The 25,564-nt window shown below is 39.2% G+C and overlaps 1 protein-coding gene across 2 annotated transcripts in view; it reads right to left on the reverse strand.

Moving 5' to 3' along the window:
* Window positions 1–25,564, reverse strand: part of uxs1 (UDP-glucuronate decarboxylase 1) — a 61,822-nt gene that overhangs the window by 30,655 nt on the left and 5,603 nt on the right. For both annotated transcript variants that reach the window (XM_023950550.2, XM_078940115.1), the window contains 4 exons: window positions 24,916–24,964; window positions 18,191–18,234; window positions 16,900–16,960; window positions 12,415–12,595 (listed from right to left, as the gene is read on the reverse strand). In XM_023950550.2, the coding sequence (XP_023806318.1) occupies window positions 12,415–12,595; window positions 16,900–16,960; window positions 18,191–18,234; window positions 24,916–24,964 (335 nt within the window). The remainder of the gene's footprint in view (window positions 1–12,414; window positions 12,596–16,899; window positions 16,961–18,190; window positions 18,235–24,915; window positions 24,965–25,564) is intronic.

Here is a 25,564-nt window from a genome sequence, read left to right on the forward strand (position 1 = left end):
TATGATAAAAAAAAGACGTTTTAAAGACCCACTCTGATGAAAATGGTGTTTTTTGTGTTTTTAGCATGTTCTTGTGGCCTTTTTCTGACAATAGAGAACAAACATAGATAAATGACCACTGGGATGATACATGAATCTATCTGTCTACAAGTGGATGCATCAGATTTCAGCAGACTAGGAAAATGTAGCCGGTAGCTGGTTATAGTTTCTGGGCTCTTTTTCAAACTGATTTTTTTTATCTGGTCCTGATTCACAGACATTTGAATCAAGAAATGCTCAAAAGTAGACTTTTAAGCTCAAATTTCTTTTTATATGTCCTCTATCATGAGGAAAAATACTACAAAAACACGGTAAAGACACCAAAAACACAGTTTTCGTCTGAGTGGTTCTTTTAACAATAAACATATTTATGTTGTCATGCAAAGAGCTATGCAGAGAATAACCGGTGTACAGTAAAGCCATTTGTCAAAACACTTTAGTGGGGGGAAAAAAGTTGGTTGTAAAATTGTAGGTAAGTGCAGAGCTGATGCAGGGCTATGGAGCTGAGGGTGTCAGGGGGATCCGAGCATCTCTCTCAGTTTGGATTGAAGCGGTACAGAAAGATGAAATACAGCTTGTGTGACATCCATGCATCCCCAGCAGGCTATACAAGAAAAACTCCAAATGCTGTAATGTTCAGATACCTAAACGGTTGTTGAAACATCAACAGTTGTATGTTGCGGCTCTCTGGGAAACAAATAATAAGGATTTTTCAAAAAGACTTTTTAAAATGTATTTTCAAATTTGAAAAATACGGTAATGTTGTAAAAATTGTTGTCTCTTTTCCTATTCACACCAATGTGTGATAGCTGCCTGTGCATGAATTCTTTCATTTTCAACCACAGGCAAGCCAACTATGGAGATTCCAAGAAAAGAAAACCAAACATGTAATACAATGTGGGCTGACAAACTGCCTTTTCTGTGTTTCATATGAGGAGAGAAACTAGCAAACATCAAAAAGTCAAATCAGGCTTTACTCAAAAATATCTAGATGGAAATTAGAGGACTAAAAGCTGGGTTTTTTTTCAAGACGTGCAGGAAGAAGGGATATTTAGATGCTAGTTTTGTGGCCGCTCAGGTATAGGAAGCCATTCAGAGAAGAATTTTTAAAAATTCCTTTAGATAACTGAACTTCTATTCGCAAACTTTAAAGACGAGAATAAAATCCTACAGGAAATCAAATACAAAAATGCCACAAGATATCCTAGGCCAGCAAATTTAAGACATGGACTCAAGGGTGGCCTACTGCCTGTGGTGAGTCCATAGACAGAGATGATAAAAAACAAAAAGGACTGCTCTCCCGGTAAGTAACCTCTGGCCCACAGGCAGAAGTGATGGAGTCGAGACAACTAAGAGACAAAAAACAGGGGGAAACACTGTTTTGAATTGTTGAAGAAGTGCAGGAATAACTGCTTCCCACCTGGTATCGGTGGCTACTGACAGCACACCCAAAATAACAGAAGGGCATAAAAACTTTGCGGCTTTACTGCAAAAAACCATTGACAGAAAAATTGGCAAAAAGCTTAAATCACCATCAATCCTGGATGAGGTGAAAAGCACATATTTTCATCTTCTATTGCCACAACAAAGTTCAGAGATTTCCAGAGGGGAGGTGTTGAAAGGCTTTGCCACATAGTTGGAAGAAGCAAAACATTTCCCTGAGCAGTAAAGGGCTGACCTTTTCTGACCTGAAATAGTCAGAGTGGCTTCAAAAACGTCCTGGTAGATGTGTTGTTGCACCTTAACAAACTAACCAAAGCTCTTCAGGGGAGAGGACGCTTAGCCCTACAAACACATATGGCATTGAAGTACAGTAATATGCCCTTCCAGGCGTCCATTATCCGAAATTAATACGACACGGCAGCAACCGCCCTCAATGGCCGTTATCTCACTTACACTATGGTCACTTACAAAAGAATTAAAAATTGAGCCAATTCTAGTACCTTAATCTTGTTATTTTTACAATTTAAATCAGTTTTCACAAGAAGCTGACTATTTGATACATGGTGCGACACGTTGTCATGGTAACGGCTAGCGAGTCTACACCGATCTCGCTCTTTCGCAGCTGAGGAAAGTGGTATATATGCCGTCCTTCATGGTAAGTGAGACAAAGCATCATTTCAGCTCGTTTTTGCCCAGAGGATGAAGCAGACGTGTGTGTCAAAGAAACAAAGTCCTCAAACAGTTTCCTAAATCACTTTGATTTCAAGAAATCTCCATCAATCACTAAATGTGTACCATTAAACAATTTCTTTCATAAATTAATAATCAAATGATTTATTAACAAATATGAATTCTGTATCAGCACTAAGGTAAGAAAGACAGAAAGACAGACAATAAACTATCTAAAATTAAAGACTACATTGTCATTGAGAATATATTGGATAGATATTGTCATGTCCAGCATAGAACCATTTGAAGGACAGAGATGTTTTCAAATGTCTTGCTGTTGTGATTAACTGTGGAATAATGTATATCCACTTATCTTTCAGGTTTCTGTTGTTCCAGTTACCAACTGATGTTTAGGTAGACGCAATAATACAGAACATTCAGGCTATTCAACCATAACATCTGTTTTAGGTAACCATCATCACTTTTTAATAGGCACCCTGCAGAGTTGAGTATTCACTTGGACCATGGAATAAAGGCTAGTACACTATCTCACTTCCCCAGTTTGAGAACGTTCAACCAAGCTCACTGCATAATACACCCCAAGTATTTAGTTTCTGCTATCGTTGCAATGCAGATGTCGTTTTCAAATCGATTCTGTGAGTTCAGAGAGGGGAAAAAATGCTTTATATGTCTCCATCACTCTGCAAAGCATTGATCCATCTCTACAGAGCATCACGGCTCTGAAAAGTGTGAGTCAACCTGATATGGCGATAGAGCTTGCCGACTGAGCCCACGACAGCAGACGTTGAAGACCCATCAATAGGCAGCTATCGCTCAGAATCACAGATCTTGAAAGCCTCACAAAACAGGACAAACTCGTGTTCCACAGAGTGAATGCTACCCCTGGCATTTAGATCCACATGAAAAAGTTTGGGAGTCCCACTTGGGAGTCCTTGAATTCACACGTTTGTTTGTGTGATATTCTAACACATGAACTTCATAAAAACAAACAGTGCACATCTCACATATGACAGCGTTTGATCCTAAGTGAAGATGAAGGTGATGACATACATCCCTGATCTGCAGATGCTGTGAAATAAAGTCCAGGAGCAGAAACCACAATAATCAAGGATGATATATGGATGATATATTTTTATTGATTATTGTTTGCATATGTGTGTATTTTTTGCCAGCATAGGGACAATGGAAGACAAAAGGAAGTAGGGCTGGGTTGGTAAAAACGATTACTCAATATGAACTGATCCGAGCTTAAAAGATCAAAAATGAATCGATAAAAGTAGAGTTCGATCTTTTATGCCTTTCCTTTTCCAGTGACCTAACGCTACTCAGATTGTGTGACATTTGGCAAGATCAAGCTTTTAAACAATCATGGATGTATGGATGGATGGATGGCAATAAAAGATGGTCAGGTCTCCTTGGCTTCTAATTCATTCACTCATATTGGCCTTCATCTTTAGAATGTTTTCTTCTTTTTATCATCCCTAAATGATTATCTAACTCCAGTCTTTTCTTTTTTTGAAAGACTCAAACTTGCTTTTCAGCAAAAAATATCATCCGATTAATCCTTGACCTGGTGATCGTTGCATGACTGCCAGTGTTCAGAATGACCTTGATGTTATTCCAAATCTCTGACAATGCTTTATTTTGCTACTTTACTGCAGAGGCGCTGAGGTTCAACACAAGAGACAAACGCTGGACATAGAGCGATAAAGAAAAAAAAGTTGAGAACATGAATTTAACAGCTATTTCTTTTAGCACAGGATTCCTTGGATGGATGGATGGATGCATGGATGGATGTTTCATCCATCAAACTATGTCCGGATCCTATTGAATCCTTTGCTGGAGTCTATCCCAGCTATTGTATGGCAAAGGCAGGGTCCACCCTGGACAGGTCACCCAGCACACACACTTACACACACAGTCACACCTAGAGCAATCAACTAACCTATAAAATGTGTTTTTGGACTGTGGGAGGAAACCAGATAAAACCCACACATGCACAGAGTGCACATGCAAACTTCACACAGAAAGAACCCAGCTGGGACTTTAACCAGGGCCTTCTAGCTATGAGGCGAGAGTGCTAATTAACCACTACACCACTCTTCAGTCCTAAAGGCTTCTCCAAGTAAAAACATACACACCTAGCATGGGATGCACGTCCAAGAATGAGCTAAACAGGCATTCTTAAATGCACTATTGGCATATGGTGTTCACAATCCATATATATTTCTGGATTGGCCTTTGCCTAGTTGCTGCTATACACAGTGACGAGCGCATGCAGGCGCCATTGCTTTGTGTTGGGTTACGTCAGGGGTCGGCAACCCATGGTTTCAGAGCCACATGTGGCTCTTTCATCCTTCTGTTGTGGCTCCCTGTGACTTTGGAAAATAATGAGTATTTTATAAAAATTCAAATTTATTTTAGTTTGTTCATTTTTCATGGCATTTCAAAGGCGCTGCTGGCTCCGTGCGAGGCACGTGCCACGTAAAAAACAGCTTCCTTGGTGGGCTCGTGTTTGTCGGGCGAGGGCTGAGGAGCTGATAGCAGGAGGAGACACGCGGGGCGGCTTCAATAAACACTCCGGGTCTGGAGTGATTTTCTGCCGGGGACTTGGCGTGGCACGGAACGGGGAGCGGCTTTCTGGTGACGGAGAGTTTGTGCCGGTGTTTTGGACTCCCGTGTGCGGTGATGTCTGTTTCAGAGCAGGGGAGCTCGTTGCGTCGGTCGCGATCGACGGGTCATCTTCGGGGACATGGGGGAGATTGAAGGGGAAGAGAGTGCTTCTTGAAAATCCACCAGCCAATCAAAATCCTCACCGAAAAGTACGGGACTTGATTGACATGCAGAATGGCCAATCGGACATCCTCTGACAAACTCTGCCTTCAGAACGTCTTTTTCTCCCCGCGGCACATCATGTCCCCGGTAGAAGTCCAGCAACCGGAGTTTATTAAAGCCGCCCCGCGTTTCTCCTCCTGCTATAAGCTTTGCAGTTCTCGCCCGATAAATACGAGCTCATCAAGGAAGCTGTGAGGCACACGCTTTATACTGTTGCGGAGTGTGTGTTTGTGCTGAGGGGCGCGCGTGCCACGAGGGAGGGGCGCATGCAGGTGGAGATGGGGGTGTGAGCACGGAGCGGAGGTGTGTGCGTGAAATATATTGTGTGTTCGGAGGACGGAGCACTAAATTAGTAGTCGTTGTTCCCCATCAATACTGATCAATACGGAGCCAGCAGCGCCAAATGCCTCACAATATGCCACGCTCCCCCCATTGCACCGTTTACAGCAGAGCATGAATACGATGGTCGCTGCTTTCTGTCTTTGTAATAAAATGCCTCATCTGTTAATACAAAAGTATCTTTATGTAAACTCACTGTGTAGTTTTTAATCATCGGTACATAAACAATAATGTTGAAATAAACATGTAACAAATAAACATGAAGATGAAAAGAAAGAAGTACTTTTTTTTAATCTTTTCTGGCCCGCAATCTACACTTATGTCCTTGAAAATCGATCGCGATCGACGTAATGAGCACCCTTGATATAATATATACATGCATAATATATATAATGATGTCAAAACGGGTTGTGGCTCCGGGTGCTTTTTTTTTCATTAGGGGCGGTCCGAAATGGCTCTTTGAGTAAAAAAGGTTGCCGACCCCTGGGTTACGTCAACGGAACACTGCTGTTTCAATTTAGGACAGGCAGGCGTCAACCACAAAAATCAAGGCTAGCTCACTCATTTTTAACCAATTTTCACAAAACATAGCTCAAATTGAACCTTGGTTAATTATTGATCTTGTGATATATTTAAATATTTACTGTCTCTAATGATTAATCTTTGAATAGTGCAAGAACTGCACTTCTAGGGTTACAGGTATCACATTGCTGTTAAAATAACAGCTTTTAAAAATCTGTGATTTTTGATTTTGCCCATGTACCAGAATCTACAGTATATAACTGAGATTGTAAATGCTTGTCACCGACGGCCAGAAAGAAGGGACATTAATGAAACTACAACTTTTGTTGTATTTTATTATTTTTGCAATATACAACTTTACAAGTACATATACTGTAAAATACAGTACAGAAGTCCAAAGTTTGGACACAGCTTCTCATTCAAATGAACGGGAAGGTGTGTCCAAACTTTTGGTCTGTACTGTATATTATTATAATAAAAGTGACTATTTGCACATAATTTTCTAAATACGAGTGGTCAGTGCTGAACTTTTTTCTTGGCTGACAAGGAAGGGTTAGTGGTTAAGGGGTTAGAGTTAAACCACCAAATGATTCCTGAGCACAACTGTGTCTGCAGCTCACCACTCCCCCAGAGGATGGGGAGAACAAATGCCACACACCTAGGTGTGTGACAACTACTGGGACCTAAACCTTAAATACCTGCAACCAAAAAAAACATTTAGCCTTGGATGCACTAAAAATACATGTGGACAATGCAGCTGTGTGCATGTTGGCTGCATGTATTATGTGTGGCAAACAGGAATTTCCATTGGTTCCTGTGCTGGTCGCACATAAATACACATAAATACGTGTAAAGTGTCACTTTCTAAAAGATATGCCTCGATGAACCAAACTAGCATGTTATTTGCTAGAACCCACTTTAGCAGCCACTTAACGCTCCCCAGCCTGATTTCTCTCTATTAAAATGCAATTACTAGACCGTGAAAGGTGATTCTTCGCGATTGGATCATTGTGTTATCATTTTTGCAGTTGATTGCAAAACATTGCGTCCCCTTTTGTGATTCCTTGCAGACTTGTTTGGACCTCGTCAATTTTTCACTCGGCACGATGGGCAAGACTCAATGCATGGTAATGGTGAGTGTGTGTCACGTCGGTAGTCATGTGACGACATATCCAGTAATACGTTTTTGAGGATTGTAGGACAGAACTTGCTTTTCAAAAGAGTGCAAAATGTATCCAGTTACCCAGTAACATTGGGGGTTAAAAACAGTAAAGGTTTTTAATTTAATGAAGAAAGCTTCATCAACATTTCATGCTGCAAGCTGCTACACAGCCAACCTAATTATCCAATTAGAAAATAAGATTTACAGAAAACTGGTAAAGACATAAAGATCAAAGTTTTGAATGGATGAAGAGTTCTCAAAAAGAGATCTCAATGGTTTTACAGCAGCAGGTCAGTTGGGTTTCTGAATAGAAATATACTTTCATTATTTGTTCAAAAACATACAAAAACAGTCAGACCAGACTGAGTCCGACTAGTATGTTCTGCATTGTTCTGATGGCATATTTTTTTTAATCTAAGGCTGAAAAACAACAGTAACTGAACGTAGATACAGTCCATCTTTCTAGGGATGATGATTTCTACAAAACACTTTGTCACGCTCTGTGCTGTCTATTTTAATAGAAAAAACGCCATCATTTATAGAATTAAAAAAAAGACATGAACTCTGCAAGGTTACACTCTCAGTCTTTAAGTCAAGATGACAAGAAAAGTGCTGCTTGTACTTTTTCATGCATCACTGAAGTATTCTACTTCTTTCATTAATTTTGCAAAAGTTGGTCAAAACAGTCTAACCAAGCACAGCTACATGAAGTCACTAAAGAAACAAATGGCAGACCAACATCCTCACACAATTTTTACATTAAAAATAGACAATTGAGTCTCTTTTTTATGATTTGACTAAATAAGGTTAAAGAGAAAAGATACACCACATTCCACTTAATTTTTGGATTCTATATCTGTTCTTAAACAAATCAACCTAAACATGTCTACATCATCTGGCTTCTGAAACAACTGCACCTTCACATCAGTAAAGTCCCACTCGGATAGCCTTTTGTTCTATTTTCAAAGCGTTCCCACTGGTCTTTTAATTGTGATTAGGCAGTTTTTAGCCAAAATCCAAAAACCTGTGTTGTTTTGTAAGACAGAGCAGCAGTGGAGTTGTGGGCAAGAAGAGACTGTTAGTAGGGAGCAACCCCGCCCCCATTTCCCTTTACCCATCTGTTCACACGCTCTGGTGCTTACGGCCCCTCACACCCTCAACCTAAAATCAAATGGCGAGCAATAGCAAGCATTATTTGGAGCCAACTAGCCGTCCAGTTTTGAGCCAGATTCCAGTTCAGATGAGGAAAACAAAGACGTACATGGATCTATTTGTCTCCAAGTGGATGCATCTGAATGGATCACAACAGGGAACTTGTGGCCAGCCCTTGCAGCTTCTTCTTTTCGTCTGCTCTTGATTTACAAAGACTTGAATAAAGAAATACTCAGAGATGCAATATTAAGTTTAATTTTCTTTATATATGTCCTCCACTATCATAAAAATGCCACAAGAACAACACCAAAAACAACATTTTGATCAGAGTGGGTCTTTAAAATTTATGATCTAATTAGGTGATATGTTTAAATTAAATTATTTTTTGGCATAAAAAATAGACAACTATTGACAAGGGCAGCAAGGCTTTAGGTAAAACCTTCAAACAGCTATTGATTAGCATTGTTTTGACATCTTCTTTATGAAAGCCCTAAGATCTGGGGCAATATTTGGACCAAATTAATTTAGGACACATTTATCCAGGTACTTTAAATCTAATCCCACCATCCTCAACTCAAAGGTTGCAAAAAGCATTGCCCCCAACGCACAGTATTGAAAAAACGAGCACAAATGTCCAAATTTAAGAACACTTCACACATGCTCCACTCTTTGATTTAGCTAAATTAAAAGTTGTTTTTTCTTAGTATTACAATATCTTACAACCCTATATTAGTAAAACTGTGTTTGATTTTTTCCCCCAAGGCTTTTTGGGCAAGAAACAGTCCAAAAAAGGACAATGTGAAACGCAGGTTTCTTAGTCAAGGCAAGGCAATGCAAGTTTGCCTGTACAGTACCTTTCATGTCCAAAGACAATTCAAAGTGCTTTACATAAAACAATAGGAAAAGCAATTACATGAAATGGTAGAGGTGTGATCAATTAAATAAAACCTTAAAGAAAGTTAAAAAAAACTTAAAACTTAAAGTAACAGTGCTGATGTAAATGTTTGAATATAAACCGATCAAAAATACAAACTAATTAAATGCAGATGAGATGAGATGGGTCTTTAACCAAGATTTGAATAAACTGATTGTTTCAGCTGATCTAAGGCTTTCTGGAAGTCTGTTCCAGATCTGTGGCATATAATGGAAGCTAAATGCAGCTTCTCCCTGTTTGGTTTCGACTCTGGGATATGACCGGATCCAGATGACCAGAAAGAGCTAGCTGGTACATATCTTACTTAAAAATGGCGGGTTTGATATTGGTCTTTAATTTGCGTTTTGCCTTGACTGTACGTTTTTAGGAGGGGTTTGATTACAGCTATTTTCAGTGGTTGTGAGAAAACACCAGATGTTAAAAACAAGTTCACAATCTTGACTCCAGGATCTGTAAAACCTATTTGAAATAATTTTTAGGTAGAATGTCAAGACAGCAAGAGATGAGTTCAGTGGATGTAGGATGTCCTCCAGATCTTACAAAAGAAAGCTAAAATTAATTAGTTGTGGCATGACAGGACCAGAAGATGATCCTAAACCTCAAAGCAACAAAAGGCATTGTTAAGATTAGTAAAATCTCAGAAGACAACAATGTTTGCAGATGACTAGGCGTTATGTACTGAGGGAAGACAGCTTGGAGAGACAAAGATGCAACAGGAAATAAAGTAGCAGAAAGAGAAAGTAAAGGACTTGGGCTCAACTGTCTAAAAGATAAGTGCTAAAACAAGTCAAAGGGGCAGGGGAAATGTCAGAACCGATGTATGACAAGAGTGGAAGTCTGACTTAAGGGAAAATGTTTGATACAAGCAGTGTTGGTTGGTATAGGGACAATGGCCATGAAGAAAATTACTTAAGGCAGAACAAAAGGTGACAAGAGCAAAGAAATCTCCTTAGGTGTGATGACAGACATAATTAGAAACAAGTAAATCCAAAGGACACTGGTATAAGACATTAGCCGCGGTTTCATGGGCAAAATATCTACATCAGATCAATGATCGGATTAGAATTCAACCGTGTACATGGGCGCAGAAAACCTTTTTCCGATTATAACGTTCACATGGTCTCACTTTCGGTCAGAATAAATCATTTGGGCATGCGCAGTAGTGTTGAAAATACCGGAAGAGGAAATGGGTCGTGCTGTAAACAACGTGAGCTGCCATATACATTCATGCAGCAGCTCTGTGATATACGAGATGATCTCCTAAACGTGCTTTTATTAATGTTATGAATATTATGAAGCGCCTGTTCGCTCATCGTTTTATTTTTAATCCGTGTGGTCAGTGCTTTTTTTTTTTTAGGAAGAACGGAGCCAGAAGAAGTCAGGGTTAGGAGTGGGCTAACACGCGCTAACAACATTAGCCTTGTTTGATGAACACAAAATCCATGCGGGAAATGCCGCAATCTGCATCTTGGCTGAACGTAAATATGTGTGATTAACATCAGCCTTTATTTTGACGGGACATGACTGGAAACACAAATCCACATGATTGTTTGAACGGTTTCTAAGGACTGAGCGACATTTCTGCTATAAGCTCACACCCCGCGGGTCAGCCGGTCGGTCCTGTATACGCTCCAAAGCTTTCTCTGAAGCACCGAACCTTCTATGCGTGACGTAAACCAGAGCAGTAGTGACACACGATCAGAATTAACTGTTTACATGGAACACGATCAGATCAACAATCGGAATAACCCTCCTATTTCGATCGGAAAGAAATTTTGATCTGAACGAGTCTGATCGGGGCAGAGTATTCCGAACGCCGTGTTTACACGACGCATTTTCCTTCCGATCAGGGCGTTCTTTCCGATTACTTTTGTCCATGTAAACGCAGCTATTGTTGAGAAATATCCAGAGAAGCTTGACAGAGATAGTTGGGACTTCTAGAAAAAAAGGCTATTGATAGACTTAAACAAAAGCTCTCAGGTAAGAAAAAAATATGACAAAAGAAGAAATATCTGTGTTTGATAGAGAACATGTAGCTATAGGGTCTGTTACTGCATTCACACCGGATAAAACACGCGTGTCAAATTTGCATCTGCCGCCTCTCTTTAGACTCTCAAATTTACTACTCGACACCTGCACTCGACAACTTAAAAGGCCAGTGTTCTTCTGGACTTCATTCGTTGCCACATCAAGGAAAACATGGATGATGCTGGGTGAGTAGCTTGGGCTTATACGTTTTAGAGAGCTCTATCTACAGAGCCGCCGGCAAGCACATCAGCATGTCTGGGTTCACCAGATCATTGACAGCCTGGCGGCCTGTCCGGGGTGTATCCCACCTTCGCCTAAAAGTAAAAGTAGCCGGGGCAGTCTCCGGTAACCCCCGCGGGTTAAGAAAATGGATGGAAGTACAGGATGAAACTCCTCGCATCTAGCGACCCAATTAGATTTATTTTTCTACCCTTTGATCGAGTCACTAAAAACGTCAAGTGTCCAAAGCTGAGTCCCTGATTGGTCTACACGCCACGCCCGACACCCAAATCGCACCGCAGAAACTCAGATCACGTATGTATCTTGACTTCATATTGAAACTCAACATCCCTGATGCGCAAATGTGTGAATGCAGTGTAAATCACAAACGGTGCCTTTTAAAGTCTGATACAAAATGTGTGGTTAATTTAAGATTTTGAATTTGGACCATTACTATAAAATCTTTTGTTTATCTTATCTTGCTTTGATTCCTACAGTCTTCTCTGAATCTTGGCATGAAGATTTCCTCTGCAGATGCACAACTACTCTTTCTGGTTTGAGCATTCATGTTGCAGCCCAGCATCTCTGGAACCTTGACTTAATGCTGAGTGCATTTCATGTGTCTGAATGATTCCCTCTGCTTTTAATGATTAATGTCTTTTTGTAGAGGTGTCTCTATAACAGTTGGATAATTTCTAGAATGCCATTAGCTCAAGTAAAGGTAATGTACAATCATCGTCAATGTGAAATAAATGAATGGAGTCATTATGGGTGACTCATCCATCTCAGTACAATGTTGGGTACTTTGGCAAACACTGTACTGAGATTTCAGTGGTGTGAATAATACAAACGATCCCAGTTAGTGTCCATTCAAATGTTATACAACAGTTAAATAATTTTGTTACATCAGATTTAATCCCTTTCTCTGTGTTTACAGAAAGGTTTTATTTCTTTGCAATAAATGTTAATTGAATAACAGAGTATTTATATCCCCGGCAAAAATGGCTGCAACGCAAATTATAACGTATAATAGTTTTCAGCATTTACTCACCTTCAATGTAAAGCGGCTCAACAACATCATGATTGATCAGCTCAAAGTTTTCATGGCCAATCCAGTGCTCCACGTTTCGTTTTCTCCCGGTGAAGAAGTTGTCCACCACAGTCACCTCATGGCCGTCCATCATCAGTTTGTCAGTCAAATGGGAGCCAACAAAACCGGCTCCTCCGGTGATCTAGTCAAAACACACGCACAACAACTTTCATCCTTAGTGTTTTCTACAGGTTTAAAGACCAAATTAAACAAACAAGGTTCTGATCTTAATCTATATTGTATTTTCCACACTTTAAGGCATACTTAAAGGCCTTAATTTTATAAGCCTTGTAATCTGGAGCACCTTATATGGTTATATACGGTTGTGCTAACTAATGTCAAAACGATTTTGAGAGGCACTAGGCGCACTGTGAAAACGTTTGGTTGGTTATTTTGGTGTATACACTAACGTGTAGCAGTGTCGGACTGTGTGTTTTTTTTTTTTTTTATGTGTTACTAACAAGCCTGGGAGTTAGCGTAGTCACAGCAGCATTTATTTTAGCGATATTAGTCTGGTTTCTTTTCCTGATTCAAACCATGTTGGGAGTTAGGGTATTGTAAATACACTAATGTGGCTAACATGTAGCGTGTTACAAATAGGTTCTAGAGTTACTGTCAACACATTTAAAGTCTGACTGATGGTCTTATCTCTGACTCTTTTGTCTCGCTTAGCCCTTATGCCATCCAAGGCACTTTAACATTGGGAGTGGGGTCATCTGGACCCCACAAGACAGTGCACTGAACCGTATTTCACATGGACTACATGAAATCCTCTTTATCTTTATCCACCTTTGTCATGGAAGGGATAACACGTCAAAGAAAGGGTGGGGTCATCTGGACCTCATAAGATAGCACAAGGGTTAATGTGCCTTATAGTTCGGTGTACCTTATATGACATAAGAATGTACTATTCATGAGACTATTTGTTATAATCTGGTGTGTCATAGTGCAGAAAATACTTAGTTTATTTTCTTCATTAAATTCTTCTGGGGTGGGGGTGGGTGATTTTCTCTATACGTAGATTCTGAGGATTAGCAAATATGGTAAATAGCCCACCGTCACCAATCCTCACTTACCAAAAACATAGCTGAGGCTTTGTAAAACTCATAAGAACATTGGTGTACTGCAATCATAAATAGTTTTTTATTTTTATTTCAGAGCGACGGAATAAAAACTGTACTTAATACGGGACAAGTTACTCTGTGCCTTAAAGTACAGAGCCCATCCTTCCTCCTTCATCAGTTAAGTGCGATTTGAGCGTCACTTCTTCCATAAGAGGCCGGTTTCATTCACCATTCAGTCCTTCGGATGATCAGTTTTCTCTGCGATTATCCTCCTCAGTGTTTCAGGATATTAGCTGTGAAATATTCCTTAGCAGCTGACATGGGGGCCGAAGGAACCTGCGTGCTCTTCATCTGCGCTCCCCTCCTCCCCTACAGCGCCTCCTTCATGCGCAAAAGTCTCATACAAGCGTCTTGAGTTGTCTGAGCTTTTGTGATAAACCAGAGGAGTCACAGTGACCGAAGAAGAAAAATATGCGAATACCTGAAACCGCGAACAGTGAAACGTGAATAAGCGGGGGCTCACTGTAATAATAAAAAACAAACATCTTTGTCTTCTATTACACAGTAGGGCTGGGTTGAAAAAATTCTATTATATATTTCTAAATGTGTAAACCGTGTAAATTCTAAATTGAATAGAATCGAAAGGATTGTAAGAAGAAGAAAAAATTGGTGAATCAAACTGATCCAGGCTCTGGTGAATCGAATCAAATTAAATCGATTCTGGAAGTTACTATTAAACACAATGTAATTCAAAGTGGATGCAGATGTCAATCAAAGTACATCTTTGTGTATTTTAAAGGAAACTTAAAACCAACCCCAATCTTATTCTAACAGCCATAAAATATATAAAACGCCCCCAACACAAAAACGCACGCACGCACACACGCACAGGAGCTCATCAAGAGATGGCAGTCATCAAAACTAAAAGCAAAAACATTTGGAGCTTAACTACATCAATGTAGGCCAACTGACTCCAATATTTATTTTGTTAAAATGTCTTTGGTTGGAGGTGAGGAATTGCAGAACAGTGCAAAAATTCAGGGCAAATTTGTAGAGAAACTAATCAAGGAGCCTGTTGCAGATGGCTTTGCTTTTGGGCTTCCGAATGTGGGAGGGACTGATGGCAGCACACGCCGTTGGCTGAGGAGAAACAACAATAATGATTACAGTGTTCAGTCACTGTATCACCAGAGACCTTGTCAATCAGTTTTTTTCCATGTTGTGTCTATTGTACAGATACGTGCAGTTAAACAGATCTACATACATCGTTGATCGTGATCAGATCTTTGTTTTCATTCTCTAATCCTGGACTTATTTTGCAATGAAGGTTTGAACTTTGACAGTTTAAACAAGAGAGAAAAGTGTGAAAATGTTTATGTCTGTCCGAGAAAAGTCTATAAGTCTTTTTATATATATATAAAAAATGTATAGTGAGGAGTTTTACAGCCTAAAAAAACATCTTGAATCCTACTTTCCGTATTTCATCTATGGCAGGTTATTTTTAGAACAAATCCCCCATAATAACTAAACTGGAATTAAACATTTGAACTAACTTTTGTGTATTTTCATTTCAATTTTTAAATTGGATAAATATATCTTACACACTGCCTCTGAAAATTGAACCCCTAAACCAAAAGGTGGAGCAATCATTGCTGACTCTACTGTGCAGAAATCTGAACGGACACTGTGCTAACATATGCATCCCCTGCCAGGGTCTGAAACGGCTTTTGCAGGAGCGTGAACAGCTTCAGACAACATTGCTGTAGGTCATTCTGCTCATGTGTCCTGAAAAACATCTAAAGATGATAAATAAACATGGTCTTTTTTTTATTCTGGTCAGCTGAGGCTTCATCGTTCATGTTTAACAGGATTGTTTGCAGCTTGTGACTCAATAAAAACTTCAATTTAGAGTGAGCACTGTTGTGAACTTATGATTGTAAAAAAGAAGGGACATGTTTTCTCCAAAGAAAATCATTTTTTTGTGAAATTTTGACAAATTTTAATTTTAAAACTTATGAAGTCGATTTACCTTTTGGTATAGTACTTTTGGAAAACTGGATTTAAATGGGACCTTTGTCAATTTGGGATATGAAATGCCTTATATAAACTTAACATGCCAAAAGACAAATACTATGCTTAAATATAAATCATGGTTCCAGTTTATAACATTGTTTATATATCAGCAAATACAACCCATATAGTTTATTTTTTATTTTATTTAACAGGGTTTTATTCTCCCTTCTGCTGTTAAAGTTGATTCAGAATCAAACAAGTAGATTCCAGTTTGGAAGAAAACTTTTTACTTTTATTTCCAACACAGTGATTCATAAATGTTTTAAACGTGTATTTTTTAGCATTTAAACGTTTAAGTAAAGCATAAGTAGACTATACAGTTGTGGGTAAAGTGAATCATATTTGTGATTTCTTTCTTTTTGGTAACGGTTGTCCCTTTAGCTCTAACAGGAGCATTTATTGTTTCTGCTGTATGTTCCACTTATCATACAATAAACAAAAGTGATGATTCAATGTTGACATCTTGTTGCTCATGACTGTTATGTTCTGATTGTGCTTTCTGCTTTCTGCTAATCTCTCTTTTTGTTTTTCAAGCAAACTACTTTTAAAATAAAACTTTTGCTGCAAGCATTGCAGTAAATTCCAGTGAATCACAGTAAATCATGCTATTAAAAATGTTAATAGTTGCCTGGCACCAAAAAAGAAAACCTTGTGTGTCACATGGGTCTTCATCAACACATAAATATGGGTGGTTATAGTGCCAGTTGACATTTTGATAAAAGAAAAGAAAAAACTGTTGTGGAGATCTAAAATGTCTTAAAAGCAGCAAAGTTTCCCAAAAAAGCTAGTTTGCCACGTGTCTAATAGAGGATAGTCAGTAAAACAGCTCCGAATCTCTTCAATTTTTAGTGCTTAATTACTAAAACAGAAACAAACAAAAAAACAACATTTATAAGGAGTTGGAAATCCTGTGTGTAGATGAAATCGGGAAACGTTGGGATTTGATGGTTGGTGGGTTTTCTTTTTAGATTGCATTCAAGCAAATCAAAACGCCTGCAACATCACGCAGTTACAAGACATGCTCATTTATTTGACTGAAACCAACCACCAATCAGAACAAAATAAAAAACAAACCACACAAAGCAGAAAACAGTTGCATCTTTCATGATTTGTGCTTTGACTGATGTGCAGTTTTTTCTGAACTCCATCCAGATGGTCAGAGATTAAAGTCAACCACCAGGTTCACGTGCAAGACGACAAGACTTTTCCTTTCAGATCAGCCAGTGTTCATCCTTACCAGACTGCAGCTTTTAGAGCAGGCCAAGGAAAGCAGAGTATTTAAGGGAACCGTCTCTAGTGTGGGACTTACCAAAATCCTTTTTCGATCTTTCTCAGACAGAAACTTCACGGGTGGGTATTTCTGCGAGACACTAGAAGAAAAGATGAACTCCTTAGTGATGACAGTTTCAAGAACAAAGACACCTAACTATATAACTTTCAAAAAGGGTTCCATAATAAACCTTTAAGACCCACTCTGATCATCTTTACATTTATTTTTAAAGTGAAGCAACCCCACCCCCCTTTCCCCTCGCCGTTGCTGAGAGTTTAGAGCAGGGAGCTTGTGGCCAATGCAGAGGATTATTTGTCACAAATACTCTCTTTTTCAAACAGCATTTTTTCATTTGTTCCTGATTCACAACGATTTGCATAAAGAAATAGCAAGAAATGCAACTGTTTGCTTAACTTTAGTCATCAGAAAAATGCCACATGTTAAAAACAACATTTTATTGCAGTGGGTCTTTATGGATAAGCTTTAACAAATTTGAAATGAAAGCTTTGAAATGAACATAAACAGACAAACTAAAATAAAATTAAGGAAAAACAACAACAAAAATCCTTTATAAATCATGTGCAAAGAAAAGGCAAATGTATCATCCTGTAACATTCCAGGCATTTCTATCTCAATGGCATTCAAGTCAAACCTATGTCAGAGCCACCAGATGTAGTGATGGCATTAGCAGCAGCTGCGCGACTGCAGAAGCAGACGCTACAGTCATCTGCGCCCACACAGCTTCAATAATCAGCTGTGGGCCCTCAGGAGATTCTTTGTGTGGAAAACCATTTTTCCAGTTTTAGTTTTTTAAAACGATCCCACAACAGTCTGGGCTTCATCAAGGTCAAGGACATTCATTTCTTATCCGTGTCTCAATACTTTTACATTCAGATTATTCCAAAAAAGTAAAAGAAAATACATTTTGCTAACAAATAATGGGAGTTCACAAAAAAAACAACAACAAAGCTGATACAAAAGGTTTGCAGCATCCTTAAAAAACAATCAGTAAATTCAGATAATTAGCTTTTGTGCCCTTTGTCACCATCTCTCTTCTACGGGCTGATATGATTTAAATTTTGCTGCCTTCGCAGACAGTTTGCTATGTTTTGCTTCCTATGGAAATTAAATGGACTAAAAACCATAATTTAAATAAATCAGTGAGGCAAAGAAAAAGGCTCCACAAATTCCACTAATAGCTTTTCAGCCTTTTGTTTGAACCCGCTTGTGTACTGTAAGGCAAGAATATGCTAATATTGAAAAACAGGAGGCATGCTATTAATCAGTGTCTCCAATGTTAAGCACAGGTTTGTGCAGCAGGAATACATACCTTTGCTCCAGGTCATGAATCTTTTCTTTCAGAGGGGCCACAGCCTTTAGAGAAAAAAAAAGAAAAAGAAAAAGGTGTCAGGTAATTTTTTCCAGATATTTTCCCATTAAAACTGGGCAAACATGCGGTAAAAAAAAATCAAATACAACTCTGTTTCAGGGAGTGGAAAGCTATGCACGGAGAGCAGAGAGGAGCCTTTTTGACAGGATCAGTTCTCTTTTCTGCAACACCTCTCTAGTTTCCTGCTGGGCCAGTGTCAGGCCCCGGTTCTTATAATAGCAGCTCTCCTTCCCTTCATCACACTTGCACTCCTCTCTTTGCTGGAGGACTCCAGACGTTAGGTGCAAGCTGAAAAACTGAAAGGTTTCGATGGGGGCCAACCTGAGCAGGAGCTCTGTAGCTTCTGGAGTGAAACTCCTTTAACCCTTGTGCTGTCTTGTGGGGTCCAGATGACCCCACTCCCAAGCACGTTAACGTTGGGAGTGGGGTCATCTGGACCCCACAAGATAGCACAAGGGTTATATGCACTTATGACATACAGTTAATGCTGTTGAACTGTGCCCTTACACCAGACTCAGTGCTGTTCATCGAGTAACCTCTAGGGGCGTTGTTGCAAAAGCAATTCTATTCACTCCAATGATCAAACTACCAACAAGAAAAACTATTTTAGACTCTTGCAGCTTTGTTTTGTGTTCACCGCAACTGTAAGGTGGAGTTATTTTTATGTCTGACCTAACCACACAAAAGTCTCTTGATTGACAGGTGGCAGACAAACCCTAACGCAGCAGTGGCCTTAAATAAGCAATGTGGCCCCAGAGCTACAGATAGAGAGCAAACAGGACACAATTATTCCTGTTTCAAAATTAATAACCAAGGAAAACAGACTGCGGGTAAAGCAGGGATTGGGGGAGAGCTGTCAACTTTAAATTGGTTCTACAAAATAATGAGCCATCTGACCACATCTTTCAGTCATCGTTGTTTTACAGTCAGCAGAGGTCTTGATATCCTGTCAAGAAAAGTCATATGGGATCCTACAGGACCTTCTGACCTGCAGCTCTCAGTACTTGGCGAGGCATTATTCCGTTTTCCGAGAAAACCGTGTTGAATATTCATTCGAAGTTCACACTCCATTTTTGTCTGAAATAAATGAAGTCCTGGGACAATTTAGGAAGCTATAGGAACTTCCTATTTGCCTCAGGATTGGACGCAGGTTACATGCTGAGGTGGGTTGAAGTTGACTGCCATCATCATCATCATCTACCCGCTTCAGAGAGTCTGTTCTCACAAATTGGAGCAAAGAGCGCTGCTCCGAGAGCCCCATGTTGAATATGATCCAGCCTGCTCTATAAGAAGCTCTAGAAATCACAGGAGAATGACTCTGCCACCTGGATTCTGACATCATCAGGCACACTCCAGCTTGTGAGGCAGAGGTGTAAAGGCATGGTCACATGTACCTACCTATACAGATTAGTTTAAAGCTCACCATACATATAATCCCTGGAGTATAAACAATTTATTTGTTCAAAGTACAGTGTCGACGTCTAATGTTGCTTGAAAGCAACACTTGTAAATGACCAATTGGGAGATAGGGTTGTAATTATAATTCTGTTTTGCAACGATTTAACCACTTAGTTGATTAATCGATTTCTATTCCTATGATCCAACCAGATCTGAGGCCAGTTGTTCATCAAATCAAACAATACCCTTTTTAGAATAATTTCAAAAGTGAATGGATTAAGACAAAGTCGTTTTATTTAACTCTAATGTAAAAACAACCAAATGCATCACAGCGGACAACACACATGATGCAGCAAAACCTGATCAAACCATCATTCCAGTCCAAGGTGTGGAAACACTTTGAATTTAGCAAAGACATGTGACCATCTAGTTAGGTAGAATGTTCTAAGAATGTTCCCTTTGGATTATTTGGATTTGGAAAAACAACACTGGACTGAACTTTAGGAAACTAAAATGTAAATGGATTTACCATCAAATTCTTGTTTACTTGTTTGTTTGTAAACATATTGAACTTACACTTGATTATCTTACAAGAAATCCAAGGAATTTGGAAAACTTCACCTGCACTGTCCAGTATCCAGGTATTTATCTCCAAGTCACACTGGTTGAATTTTGGCTACAGATGTCGTGGATCAATTCAAGGTCAGTGACTCGGATCATTCAAAAATGATACCATGTCAACTGAAACGAATTGTCAACCACAAATTATGCTCTGAATGGAAATGCTATTCAAATAAATCACTACACCGTATCTACGTACTCTTACAAGGGTCCCTCAGACTTTAGGTTCAACCCAGAGTTCAGTCATTTGCAGAAATACTGTGATAACTTCTGTGGTGGGTTCCGCCATTGTTGATTCAGACGTTGAGAAAAAAAACAAAAAAAACAAGCCAAAGCCAGCTTATGTGGTTTAAACAACCACATCACTTTGAGTACCGACAAGACAGAGCAGAGTCAATTCTAACAGATCCCTGCTTCTTTCTTGGAAGAAGACGCAAAGGTGATGATTAAATACGGAAACCAGGGACTTCAACTGAACAACAAACTGGACGAGGAAAACAGAAATGGTGCTTTTGTGAAGCAGGGAATTGTACTTCCTGGAAGAAATGTTCCATCCTCTAATGACTGAGAAAAGACGAGTACATTTTCTACAGGCTAGAAGTGGAGAATGTATTCTACTGGAGCTGCAGTCTCAGAGCTCGTTACGAAACAAAAAAAAAAGGTAGAAAGCTTTGGAGCCGAATGTGTAAGAAAACTCTCAACAACATGATGACCAAATGAGAAAATCTATGATCAGTAGATTATTAAAGCAATGATGACCCTGCTGTAACAAAATCTGGTACAGGGAGCAAGTACTGCGACACTTAAGTTATGTTCAACGCGCGTTCAAGGGACTACTTCCAATGAAAAGTCTATGTTTGCACATTTCAAGCAACCGTGTTCAAAACGCTTGTGTTCATCCGTCACTATGCAAGTTTCTATGATCGGTTTTCAGGCTCTAAGCAAAAAAACATCAAAACCCGGTAGAACTTTGACCAATCTGGGATTTGGATTTGGCAGTGACAAATAGATGTCGTCCTTATTTATTCAAGTGAAAGTGAAAACCATGAATTGATCATGGAGGAGAAATGAACAATTGTGATTTGTGAATTACATGACACCAAGTCTGTCATATAACAGAATGGAGCTGTCAAGAAAAAACCTGGAATTAGATTTGCATCACTTGGACATTTAGTACCAAACCTGTTCCAACTGTAGATGGCAGACTTGCACTAGTCAACAGCAGAAAAGCTCAAGAAGAAGAAGCCCCTCCCTGTCTGTCCCGGCTTGTCCAGTGTGGACACAACTGACCAGGGCGTTCAAGAATGGGCTGAATTAGCAGTGAATGACAAAGGGGCTGAGTTATCCAGATATAATTTAAATAATTCATAAGAAACCAAAAATATGACCAACTTCATGAAGGATTTCTTTACGCAGGTTTAGCAAACCTTTTAAAATCTCCTAAATGCTGCTTGGAAATCCCACAAAACAACAAACTGCTTCCTGCTTGTATTCCCAAAACTAGCATCAAGCTCGGTACAAGAACATTTCCTAACAGTTCGGTTTAATTTTTAACTAAATTCTAAAGATCATGGGGAGCAGATCCCTGCTGGAAATGCTTTGTGTAAGTCATTTCATTCTGCCCAACCCAACAGAAGTGCATCACATACAGTTGGACCTCCACCCCTCCCAGGCTTCAAACTAATGACCTTCTTTCTCACTGTTTTAATCTTCACACTTTGTGCATCCAGCGCATCTGGTTATCCTCGCTGGAAGTTATCTTCAATTGGCGTTTGTACTTCAAAATAATGTCAAAGCACGACAGCGGTAAAAAGATGGCCAACACTTTAAGGTTAATCTGATAAAAAGCTAATTATTTCACGGAGCACGTCAAATGTCTGATAAGCTCCCGCTTTGATTAAATGTTTCAATATTCTATCAATTAGAGCTGCGGTTATGTCACAGCTGTGTCATAGATTTATTCTGTTTTCCAGGAGCCAACTTATTACTTTTTTTTTTTTCAAATGCAAAGCTATAAGGGCAAGAGTCCCAATAAAAAAAGAAACTATCTAGTATTTTGTTGTTTGAAAAAAATTAAAAAAAATAAAACTAAAAATCTAGATGCAGTTTTTTAGCTTTTAGAAATAAAGTAGATCGTAAACGTCTAACTTTTTGACTACATTCCAGGAAACTTTATGCATAAAAAACAGAAATTTGAACACTAAAACTAAATATTGATGTGGTGATACACAGGAGGGACCGCATTAAAAATGTAAAAAAGCTCAGCAGGAGTTTAGGAACATTACCTCAACTCACCGTTCAAAACTGATTTACAAAAGCAAAACAGAAATGTTCTGCAGTGAAACCACAACAAGGTCAAAGCGCTTCCTTCAATCGTCCATCCTCTTTAGCTGCTTTATCACCTCAGAACACTAAAGAATGCTGGAACTATCGGCTGAGTTTAAACAGAAACCATGAAACAAATGCAGTTTGGGAGCTGAACATCCACAAACAGCATGAAAAGGTTTTCTGCATCTTGTTGTTCTGATTCATTAAAAGTGATCAATAAAAGTGACGCAGATAGATTTTTTTTTTGTTTTTGCCAGAGTGTGTTAAAGTTTTGCAAAGCTGTTTGATGTGAGTATATAGAAGTTGGACAACAACAGCTGATAATTTATGAAGCCTGTGAAGGAACGCATGCCGTCAGAAGCTCAGAGAATCAGGCGCCTCACCTCCCTTGTGCTGCTGAGGGAACACACTGATGTTTATTCATAGAGAGTCACAGCGGTCTCAGGAAGTAAAAATGATTTATCTGCAGCACATAAGATGAATAAAAGAATTCACTTTGGGGAACTATAGGGGTCCATACATCACAGACTCAAACTGAGACTCCGCCTCCCAGAAAGACTACGGACACGACTTCGAGGACTTGATCTCTGCAACTTTACGACAACTTTTTCCTATCTTCTGATGCAATTGCGTATGGAGTCAAATCAGGATTAGTTTCAAGTGAAAAAAAAAAAAAATTGAATAAAAAAAAGGGCTGCACAGGGGGGGCAGTGGTTGCCTCACAGCGAGAATGTCCCGGTTCTATTCCCGGGTGGAACTGTTCCGTGTGGAGCTTGCATGTTGTCCCCCTTTCCGCGGCTTCCTCCCACCGTCCAAAAACATGCTTCACAGGTGAATTGATGACTCTAAATTGTACGTAGGTAGTGAATGTGTGTGTGAATGGCAGCAAAAGACTAGCGACCGGTGGCTGGGTTAGGCTCCGGCAACCTCGTGACCCAATAAGGGATAAAATGGTATTCAGAAGAACAATGGGTTTTTTGTGCATTTTTTTAAAGTTCTACATTTACAGTTTTTTTTTGTAAGTTTAATTTTTTTCTTCCAAATTTACTGTTTTATTTTATCAAATCTTTAGTATTTCCTTCAAACTGTACTTTTAAATTTTAAAATTGTTTTCAGACTTACAATCTGGTTTTTGATCCACTTTAAGCTGATCCTGATTTGACCCCATCATTGTGGTTTAAGAGCTTTCAAAGTAATCACTTGAGACAAAAAGAATTAAAACTTAAGTTGAAATTATAACAAGATTGTGAGTTTTGACTGACATGAGCATATTTCTGATTTAACACAGAGACAACGTTCAAAAAAAACAAAAATATTTCATGAAATAATTTATCATTTTCAACTCAGAGTTTTGTTAAATAAATATCCTGAATATACAAAATATTTACCTAAAAAACATGCACAGAATGTGCAAAAGCAGGCCTCTGAACGTACGTCTCTGTTATAAAATACTCCTATCTATGTGTAATATTGACGATGGAGTTTTAGGGCCACGGTGAGGAAACAAGTTTTTTCTCGAAACTTTGAAAAAAACTTTGAAAAGAAATTCTGGCCAACGTGACGAGGCCCTAAAACTCCGTTGTAAATATTGTACCAAAAAAAGGAGAACAGCAAGCTCAGAAAAAGAAAAAAAACTTCCATCTCCTCCTTCAGGTTTCTCAGCAGCAGCCATAACTGTTTCAAAAGAAGTTCCCAGCCAATATGAAAGGCAGCCTCCCCCTCCAGCCCCCATCACTTCGGTCCTCAAAGTCGCATATTGATTTAACAGACTTAAATCATGACGGGCTCTTGATGGATTTAGACTTTCCTGCAGAATCCGGACAAATGAAAGTCGACTTTTATTTTCAAAAACAAGAATCCCCAACAGATATTGACCCTTAGTAATCACTGACCCATATTCAGTCTGGTGTGCCTAAATGTTTGACGGCATGACATCAGTGGGGACGATCACTTCCCACCGCTACAGATGTCTGGACTTTCTCACAGAGAAACGACTGTGGCAGCATCGTCACTTGATGAAGAACAAGCCTTTGCAGAATCCTGCGTGGCTTATTATAAGTGACTTAATGTCTTATTAACTATAAACAAAAATCTGCCATAAGCACACATTCAGTTTGATTAACAGACAGAGAACAGTCATTGCAAAAATTATTTGTTTGATCACTCCTTTTTAACCCTCATGAGTGCTTCTGCAAACCCAAAGCTTCCTAATAGAAAGGAATTTTATTTTGTAGGTCATATATAAAAAAAAATGTAATAAATGATTGTTTTAAAAAAATAAATCAAAAACTGTGACGGCAGCTCTGGTTCAAACTCACCTCCTCGACGATCTGCTCGATCTTTAAGTCTCCTTGTTCCTGTATTGATCTGGGAAGAAATGAATATTATAATATGAGCGTTAGAGATCGGAATGGGATTTAATGGGAATTCTGCTGCGCTCCAACAGATTCTAGGAGGTTAAAGGGAGGCATAAAGATCACATTCAATCCCAGATAAACTAGGGTCCAACAACACCATACTTGGTTTGTAAAACCTTCCACTTAATTTGTCTCATTTACTAAAAACCAAAGCAAGTTTGAAGGAACTTTAAAAGAAGCATCACTGGAGATGGTTATATTTAGTTCTGTTAGTCAAAACAGCAACTTAAAAGCACTGAGAATGAAGCCACTTCACAAAAATTGCAGACAACTTTTGCTACATGTGGCACGCACAATTTATGCAGCCTAACAGTCTGTTATTTCATTTTGGTGATCCGCCTTCGCCCCTTTGGTTCAGCAGCTATGTGCACACATGGACGGGACATTCACATCCCTGGGGGTTCCGCTGTGAATTGTCCAGAGACAGAAGCCCAACCGTTTGTGTCGACGTTCTACATCTCAACCATGAAAGAGCCTTAAAAACCTACAATGCTGGGTAAGCGTTCAAAGGGTGACAAAACTCACGATTCGGATCGTGTCACGGTTTTAA

Source organism: Oryzias latipes, chromosome 21 (assembly GCF_053564925.1).
Source record: "Oryzias latipes strain Hd-rR chromosome 21, Olatipes_Hd-rR_3.1".
NCBI lineage: Eukaryota > Metazoa > Chordata > Actinopteri > Beloniformes > Adrianichthyidae > Oryzias > Oryzias latipes.